This window comes from Ipomoea nil, unplaced genomic scaffold (assembly GCF_001879475.1).
Source record: "Ipomoea nil cultivar Tokyo-kokei standard unplaced genomic scaffold, Asagao_1.1 scaffold2780, whole genome shotgun sequence".
NCBI lineage: Eukaryota > Viridiplantae > Streptophyta > Magnoliopsida > Solanales > Convolvulaceae > Ipomoea > Ipomoea nil.
Window position 1 is genome coordinate 389,383 of NW_017619208.1, and position 10,382 is coordinate 399,764.

Here is a 10,382-nt window from a genome sequence, read left to right on the forward strand (position 1 = left end):
AGAGCAAACACAAGTTGATACATTTGTCCCATAATAGGACTCTTAGTGGCCTGGTGGTACCTGGGATTACGTAATTAAAGAACTACGTGGGACCGTCTAAACATTGAGGACAGCCCTTCAAGCAACAATACAAAAAAATAAAATAAAAAAAGCAAATCACCATAATGGAAATGCTTAGAATTGAAATAATCAATCATAACACAATAATAATAATTACAATGACATGCACTATTGGACCAACTTTCCCACTATATAAATACCCAAACATAGCTGCCCACATTTCTCATTCTGGAGTAAAGATCCTAAGCAGTTTTATATCTCTCTAAACACAGTAGATATACACACACACACACATATATATATAGAGAGATAGATTTCTTACAGTTAACTAAGAGAACAATACCATGGCTCTCACTGCACATCAATGGGCTTTTGCTTTTGGTGTTCTTGGTATACTTTTATTTACTCCTTTCCTTTCCTTACTCTCATTTTTAATTATACGACCATATATATGCATGCATGATGTTATATGCATCATAAAAAGTTCATTTTTCACGCATACATATCATTTTAGAATTACCATTATATTACCAGTTTTAACTATACGTAAGAAATTATACAAGTGCAACCCGATAGAGTTGGCAATCTTCACAAAGTGCGTGTTGGTTGTGCTTCACAACTCATATTTAACTGTTTTTGGTAATATAAAATTTATTTCTTTTCGAGCATTAGGCAATCGAGACAATTCTGTGTATATATTGGTTAACATATATATATATATATATATATATATATATATATATATATATATATATAGTATATAAACATAAATGTGCAGTCCAACTATCAGTTTAGATTTTTAGTTGGAAAAGAACACATGCTTAAATTTTGGTAACAAAGCGAACCTGACCCTATATCAAAAGTCATGGTTCGAAGTCCAACTATCAGACTTTTAGCTGAGATTAAACACATGCTTGAATTTGGCATCAAAACCAACATCATGTCAAAAGTGGGTTCGAAGTCGAACTATATATCAACTTAAACTTTTAATTTGATATCAAAGTCCACTCCATATTGGATTTCATAATAATAGGTTAATAATAGATCATCCTACTATTTTGGATATGCACAATCATTTGCATGAATCTTTGTTGAGATATATATTATATTAATTATCCTCTTCTAAATTATATGCTTCAAATTTTATTATTAAATTATTATTAATTAATTCATCTTTGTGGCTCCTTATTTGCAGGAAACATCATCTCATTCATCGTCTTCCTTTCTCCACTGTGAGCCATCTTTTATTGTTTCTCTTTTCTCTCCTTTCCTTCCCCACATCATAATCATATATTATTTGCCCAACTGTCTCACAAGTCTCATGGGGAGATGTTGTCTCACTGGAACATTAGCATATATATTGACGTAGATTATGAACATGCAGGCCAACATTCTACCAGATGTACAAGAAGAAATCAACGGAAGGATATCAATCAATCCCCTATGTGGTTGCACTGTTCAGTGCAATGCTTTGGATATACTATGCATTCGTGAAGGCCAATGACACCACTCTTCTCATTACTATCAACTCCTTTGGTATCTTTATCGAGACCATTTACGTTGTCTTTTTCATCTGCTACTCAACCAAGAAAACCAGGGTAATTATTAATCTATGTTTCGTTTTTCTGGGTCTTGTATACTTTATTTTCTACCATTATTATTGTTTCTTGGTCTTGTTAATCTCAACAATATATATATATATAGGTCCAAACTATGAAGTTTCTTGGTCTGTTCGTGGCGGGGGGCTTCGGTGCAATTCTTCTTGCCACTCAGTTTCTGTTCAAAAGCGAGATGCGAGCCCACGTGGTTGGATGGATCTGCCTCGTGTTCTCCTTGTGTGTGTTTGTTGCGCCATTGTTCATACTGGTAAGTTTGTTTGACTATTGATTCAGACTTTTAGTTAAAATGGAACACATTATTCAATTTGATGTTTGTTTTTGCAGAGACAAGTGATCCGCACCAAGAGCGTGGAGTGCATGCCAGTACTCCTCTCGGTCTTCCTCACCCTAAGTGCTGTTATGTGGTTCTTCTACGGCTTGTTCCTAAAGGACATGAACATTGCTGTAAGTTAGCTTCAAACTATAAGCGAGCTACACTCAAAATATATTGTTAGGATTAAAGGCTTATAGCCAAAAGCTATAGCTCACAGCAAAGGTTATATATATATCCCTAAAATGCTAGACTTATCATTTCCTGGCTTCCGCCCAACAATTCCCTATATTGGGCCTAGACTGGATCAGCCAACCTCAACTAGCCCACTAGTTTACCATGGAAGGATGTGGTTAAATAGTTAATGTTCATTTATTCCTAACTAATTGATTTTAAGAAGAAGGATTTGACAACCACACAACCAAAGAACACTGTGGATAAGCATGCTTCAGTTATAGAATAACTCCGTACTTAATCATGCTTCACTTATAGAATAACCAAACAACTCTGTAGTTAAGTGCTTTGTAGTTAGTGTGCTTGACTTATAGGAGGGTTACCTATAGAAAAATAAGCATAATGTAGAAATTCATTATCCTAACCACCAATTACCGGACTTGACCATTTACTGTCCAACACACTTACACACACATAATGCATGCATTTGAAACTAATAAGTTTAATATATAATTGGTTGTGTTTGTCCCAAATTAAAACTGCAGGTTCCAAATGTTCTGGGCTTCGTCTTCGGGATCCTCCAGATTGGTCTGTACATGATGTACAAAGACGGGAAGAAAGACGTAGTGAAGGAGCAAAAGCTTCCAGAAGTGACGGCACTGCCAAAGCCAGTCATAATCTTGGAAGACAATAATGGCACTAACACTAACGACAAGCGCAGCAGCAAGCTTCCAGAACTCACCGAGGAACAAATCATCGACATCGTCAAACTCGGAACCCTCGTCTGTTCCGAGAAAATCCAGAAGAGCGCCGCCGCCGCTTCACCATTCGACAAGAATCCCGCCGCTACTGCTCCTAAGCTTCAGGCTGTGGAGGCTTAATTATTGAATAGAAGATCCCTTATTGATACAGCAGCATATGCATGCACTATATATATATATATATGTATGTGGTGAATTTTTCTTTGGGTGGTTTAATTTAGTTTTTGCTATGGCATTATGTAACACGTCCCTCTATTTACTTTACTTTGTAAACGTACGCTAATTGGAATTTGGTATAATTAATGTTTAATGCATGAATTGAAGGTTATTCTATGTCACATTTCTGTTCAGATCGTACATTAATCACGTTTTACTCCCATGTCCCATGAGTTTTAGCATTTACTACCTTTAATTTGGCTCCGCTACCAATAATTCATAAATATATGTAAATTTTAGTCACAAATATTAAATTAAATGATACTATAAATTAATAAAATATTAATAATTTGAATTAACTTTTATTAATCAAATGAAACACAAGAAAGAAGTGTTCGTGTACGTATCGACACACAGCAATGATTCCATTGTCCATTGAGTTCATTAATAATATATGCAACAGTCCCCCGCGTGCGCGCACACATATATATAGGGCCTTGCTCCTTTACGGCCCACCTGCTACATTACGAAAAACATCGAATGAAAAAGATTTTCAAAATTTCCATTTGCAATCCTAACACATAACGCGCTCAATGCAAAACGACGATGTAGAAGAGATTTCTTCGTTCTCAAGCCACTGTAACTCTAGAAAACGACAACCATGAAAGGCGCAAAGCAAAACCGAGACAAATGAGCAACTCATAAAGGTATGAACTCAAACACTTAACACCACAACCGATTTCAAAATGCATAATGTCGAATTATTTCGAAATCCACAAAAAAAAAACACATTGAATAAGTATTGCACAGTACATTGTTTAGGGTTTAGGACACCAGAATAGGACAAAATGTCGAATTATTGGTGTATTTTAGAATAGGGTACAACACTGTGTTATTGGTGCAGTCGTGATATTTGTTTGTTATTGGTGCGTTATCAACTTCATTCTAGTGCATTTTTTGGTTAGTATTGGTGTAATCTGGAATAGGGCACCAGAATAGCGCAAATCACAGTGTTGTGTATTTTTTTGTGCATTATTAACCTTACTCCAGTGTATTTGTGGATTCGTGTTGGTGCATTCATGATAGTTGAGTGTGGTGCATTTTACAATTAGACTCTCTTTGTGCATATCTGAACACTTGTAGTGCATATTTATGCACAAAGTGGTGTATAATATGATTATTTGTTGTACTTTAAATACAGGGAGAAAACTATACAAACATATAATTTGTGGTGCATTATTATTTCGTCTCTAGTGCATTTTTCTGTATATAGTTTAGCATTTTTATAGTTCTATTACTTTTACCCAATGGGAGATACATGTTGTTAATGTTTAATGTTGTTAAACCCCATAGTTTAATTTGTTGGCTATATTGTGGCAACATTAGATAGGTGGAGGTTTAGTGGTCTTGTGTTACTAAAGAATCCTATGACGGAACATATACTACACCAGCGGAGTTTTGGAAACTAGCAGATGGTCTTCACCGCCTTTCCTTTCAAACCGGTAGAGTAGTTACCATATTGAGGCTTTAAGAAACTATCCTTGTTGAAGTTAGAATTACCAAAAAGAAGGCGTGACAAGTAATCTTTGTCTACAAGGAAACCCTAGAAGATTACTTGTCATTCAAGATTCAGAGTTCCTATATATGATAGAAGGATGTCGAAGACTAGAAGACTTTTGCATGAGAGATTAATGTTTGTTCGAGAGGCTCCTTCTACGTGTTTCTAAAAGTCCATTCTCTGAATCATTATCTTCTCAATACTTTTGCGATCGGAGTTAAGAAGACTTATTGAGAAGCCAATTTGTAAAGTGATTATTTGTGGACCGTATTCCATTCAACTGTGGTATAGTGGTAGCTTAGTTAGTGAGACGGATAGCTTCAACATGGATCTCCAAACGAGGGACTCTTTGGACTGTTGATTGCATGGATCTCCGCCTCAATAATCCTCTATAAGCTTGATAAGTGCCAATGTGCTACTTTTATGGGGTGTTTAAGTGGCCTTAATTGCATTAATTGAGTCCTTTTGGTATGAATTATGTGCTTAAATGATATATTTTCATACAAATTATATTTGGGGACTAACATTGAATATTGCAAGATATTTGAGTAAACAAGGGCAAAAGAGAAAAAACACTCGAGCTGAGTACTGATGCGCGTCCAAGAAATGTGCTAAAATAATGTGTGACATTTTGAACTTTTGAGATGTTTTAGAGATTACCTATCTACACCTTGTGAGCTTGAATAGAACCCAAGTACGTTTATATTTTCTTGTATGCTTGCATAGATTCTATCCTTCCTCGTGGACCTTAGTATCTTGGATCTTTCGAAGTGGGAGTGTGTGCAAGTGGGGCCGTAGAAAAGTTAATTTGAAAAGACCCGGAATTGAACAAATCTTGGCATGTCATGGGGGAAAAAGATGAGTTTTTGGTGAGCTTTGTGTGATTCCTTACTCCCTAGAAAAAGGCATGAGGGGTTGTAAAGAAGAAAGAAAAAAAAGTCAAGTCAAAAAGAAAAAAAAGAGCTAAAAAGACAAAAGGCCACCCCAAGTGAGAGGAAAAATAAGAGGAGAACCGTCTTGCTAGGATTTGGGGTAACCATCGCACTGTCTTCGAAAAAGTGTAGAGCTTTACATGAAGTCGATTGTCCCAACAACGTTATCCTAGAAGATGAGAAGAAAGAGAGGAGGTGAGCCACTCTGCTAGGATTCGGGCACCCATCGCACTGTCTTCGAAAAAGCGTGGAGCTCCACGTGAAGTCGGGTCGCCCAATGACGTTATTCTAGGGGGTTGAGAAGAAAAGAGAGTCACACTAAGACAAAATGTGTGGAGAGACCCATGTCATACCCTCACTTTACTAGTCTGCTCAGCTTGGTAGGCCCTTGAGGATTGGATGACTAGAATCGAAATCCATTTGGTTGCTTGGCTTCAAATTTTGTGTGAGAGGTGTGTTGCCCTTTGTGTACTTTGTCTTAACTATTTGGGGTTTGTGTCTTCCTAAACATCTCTTAAATTGGCTATGTCACATATGGTTTGCCACATTTGCTTGATAATAGGAAGGATGCCACTCATTTGATTCTTATGCATACCTTTACATTGATTTGCCATTTTATTGTTGAGGTTAACTTGTGAGCTACACTTTGGCACTTATAGTTTGATTTGATTGATGGCTTGCCTGGGGACAAGCAATGTTATAGTGTGAAAATTTTTGATAAGTGCCAAAATGTGATACTTTTATGGGGTGTTTAAGTGGCCTTAATTGCATTAATTGAGTCCTTTTGGTATGAATTGTGTGCTTAAATGATATACTTTCATACAAATTATATTTGGGGACTAACATTGAATATTGCAAGATATTTGAGTGGTTTGAAGGCAATTTGAGGCAAAACAAGGGCAAAAGAGGAAAAACACCCGAGCTGAGTACTGATGCTGTAACACCCCCGCTTTTAGGCATAGTTTAAAACATTTTAAGCTTAAGAAATACGATAAAGTCTTAACATTAATATCAAAATAATGCGGAAGCTAAACATAATAGTTGGGGATGTTATGCCACATCTAAGCTAAGAACTTAGATGCACAAGCTACTATTCAGCTAATCATAATCCATAAATAACATTCTGTATAACATAGTGGCTCACAGGCCGTCAAAACTAAAGGCTAACACGAACTAAGACTAGGAATCACAGCTCCATCTAGCGCTCTCTTGTATCAACTAGACTGTACCTGAAAAACATATGGTGTAGCAACCGTTAGCTAAAATTGCTAAGTAACCCACTCAAACGCGTTGAGTACAATACACACACACACACACACACACACACACACACACACACACACACACACACACACACACACACACATATATATATATATATATATATATATATATATGTATGTATATATGTGTGTGTGTGTGTATAAAAGAAAATCACTTGAGACTTGGGAATACATAGATATAGTCTTAACAACTCTAGCTTTAAAATTAGGACATTGACTCATTGGAGGATACACTCATCAATCCAATCAAGCTCATGACATACCAATAGAATTGGCACGATAAGGCGATGATAGGATACAAGAATAACAAACCATAACGAAGTTACACGTTCCAAGTTCCAACCTTATTTCACATTCCAACCTTACACCACTCCATCCTTATAACAGTTCCAACCTTTACCTCCGAGACCACCCTGTACACCAGTCCAACCTTATCCCTCCGGAGCCATGCTTCCCGCCTACTTTTCCGCCAGCTTTTCATAAACATAATCATAATCATAATTTACCGCCAATCATTTTGAGCACGCAGCTCGTTACCGCCAATCTCATTTCATTCATCATACATGGACATCAACATAACATTCAAGGCTCAACAATAGCCTATTCAAAGGATAATCAAGGAAAAGTACACATACGTACAAGCTCACGACGATAAGTGACGTCAAGATAATCATAAGATTCATAAGGAACATCATAGATTTTACTTTAATCCAGCAAATTACAAAGTTGGACCACATACACAATTCAAGACTCGCAATTCCTATTACGATACTTAGGACATCGTTCTAGACTTAAGGGACAACAAAGAAGACATTCACGTACAAGGTGATCGACCCAACAGAGTGTAACAACCCAAAATTTCATTTTATAAATCCGGTATTAAGAAATCCCAAAATAGCCTTTTTCACTCCATTAAAAATTTTTGCGATCAATCGGTGTTTGAATAAAATATTTTCGTCACATTTTAAATTAATTTGACACAAAAAAAATGGATTCTATTCGAAAATTCCTAAGCTTTCGGGTACTTCGCGTACCAAGATTTAAATCGAGAAATTTATCCGAGTGAGACCGGGAGAATTCGAGAAGATTTTAAACAAGTGTTCATCCAAATAGCTTTTTGGGAAAATTCATTTTCAACCCCAAAGTATTTAAGGTTAGCATTTCTAGCCTTGGTCCATGATACAAGGTGAACCATTCCATTCCAAAAGACTATGCTGAGAATTCATTTTATGCAAGCTTTTACCATTTTTCCCTCAACCAATCATTGGCCTTCTACCTAGGGTTTTGGACCCTATATAAACCCCATTATTCCATCTTGATTCCCTGATCTCTTTCTTTGCCTCTCCACACAAATTGTCTGAGAAAGGGAGAAAACAACATCACAGTAAGCTCATTTCATTCTTCAATCCTAGCCTTCATTTCTCTTCTAGTTCCTTTTAATCTTTGAGGTTCAAGGCTAAGGTTGTATGATGTTTGGGAAGTATAGGTGGTGAAGGAGGCTCAAGCTAGATAGAGAGGAAGAAGAGATCCAAGCTAGAAGAAAGACTACAAGAGGTATAACCCCATGGATTCCTCTTTAAAATTGGCTCTGTGAAGCCTTAGCTTTGAGTAGAAATGAGTAGAAACTATTAGTTTTTGATGTGTTCATGCTTAGAAGTGATTTAGTATTTGTTTGTGCATTTTTGAGATTGTTTTGGACTTGTTTGGATTGAATTTTGCAGATTAAAAACCTTCTGGTGCACAACACAGTGTGCACCAGATCAGATGGACGGCCCTAGCCGCGGCCCATCAGGAGGGCCGCCGGCTAGAGCTGTGCTTGCACGGGACTAGGGCATGGCCCTAGAGGAGGGCCGCTGCCTAGTCCCGGCAAAGTAACGGGGTGTGAGGGGCGGACCATGAGGAGTCCCGCCCCAGGCTCTTGACTTTGATTCTGAGAAGAATCTGTGCAGTGGCCGGGCCCTTGTGGCTCAGCTACATGTCGTTTCGGGCCGAGTGTTACGGGCCCTTGTAGCTCGGCTCTTCGGGACCGTCTCGACGCAGGTTTTGGCTTTGATTTCGTTGGATTTGGATTAAAAACGAGTATGTTAGGAAGGAATTTGTGAAGAATTGCTATATAGAGTATATATATTTGCTAAGTTACTGTATATGAGAAGTTGTTATCTTGTTTTATTAAGTATAGAAGCATGATCATTTGAGAATGTGATTCACTATTATAGCATGATTAATTGCGATTGTTTGATAATGAGAATGGAAGCATATTTGTTGAAGTGAAATGTATAGAAGTTGCCTATTTGCAAATCGAGCATGACTTTATATTCTGAATTCTTCATGTTATTATATACATGACTTAGAAGCATGTTATAGAGTATTTTGGCATTTCACATGAGTCATATTTCAAAAATGCATAAGGGGCCAACGTGAGCCCAATAATACTTTCAAAAACCATAAGCATGTGGTATATCATTCTTTGATGCATTGAGAAGTAGTAGAGTTGTTTGCATGCATGAGATTGATGCATGAGAGATATATTTATGAATTATCATTATCGGTGAGGTTTTGGAGGATACCGTTTGGACTATGTCCTCTCGGGAGATATTTATAGACATTGCGGTCCCAGTATATGTAACGCGGCGTATTCCCACGTTACGAGGTTGGAAACTTCCCGCCAGGCTTCGAATCCTAGTTAGGGGGTGTGCACACTAATAGTTCGATACCTGATTCCACAGAGTTTGAACCACGAGATTGGTTCCGTAGACGGTAGGAGATATTGGTGTAACACCCCGTGTTACGGCCTTCAATCCCGGATTAATTATTTAATTAATCCTGTTAATAATAATTAAATATGATTTTATTCGGTTAGGTTTCCTTTAATTAATTAATAAGGTCCACCATGAACCGTGGACCCTTGCCTAAATTAGAGTCCTAAGCCTATTAGGAATAAAGAAAGTAAACCCTTTACTATTCAGATTCTAATTAGGAATCCTAGACCTAGTTATATATTAGGAATAAAGGAAGTAGGCCTTTTACTATTCAGACTACGATTAGGATTCCCTTTAATTAATTAATATGGTCCACTATGGACCATGGACCCTGATGGTTTTTGGGTTTTCGGGCCCAAGGAGGTCCAACACAACCTTTAGCTGGAGGATACACCTTTCAATAAAAAGCTTGCTAAAATAATATGGGCTCGATGATTTTGACGTGGAAACCGAAAGGAAAACCACGGGCCTTTTTGCGCGGTGCCAAGCCTAATTCCACTATGCATTTTGTAGTTGTCTTGGTACATGCTTGTAGGGCTATATCTATACAAAGTGTTGTGCTTCTAATAATGTAGCAAGAATAATAGAAAGAAGAATGATGGAATGGTGTGGAAGAGTCCTTCCATGTGTATAGAGTGAGTGGATGGAGTCTTCTTGAGAGAGCCTTTGTGGAAGAGTGATATGTGATCTTCTAGCATGTAAGGAATAGTGCTTGGGAGAGTCCTCCCATGTAGATGAATGAGTGAATGAATGGATCCCCCCCTTTCTTC

General features: G+C 37.4%; 1 protein-coding gene across 1 annotated transcript; it reads left to right on the forward strand.

The window, feature by feature from the left end:
* The first annotated feature begins 267 nt into the window (after positions 1-267).
* LOC109157419 (bidirectional sugar transporter SWEET12-like) lies at positions 268-3,274 on the forward strand. The gene is made up of 6 exons (XM_019305329.1): positions 268-450; positions 1,256-1,292; positions 1,445-1,658; positions 1,765-1,926; positions 2,004-2,123; positions 2,709-3,274. The coding sequence occupies exons 1-6, from the start codon at positions 405-407 to the stop codon at positions 3,042-3,044; spliced, it is 915 nt and encodes a 304-aa protein (XP_019160874.1). The 5' UTR covers positions 268-404; the 3' UTR covers positions 3,045-3,274.
* The last annotated feature ends 7,108 nt before the right edge of the window (positions 3,275-10,382 follow it).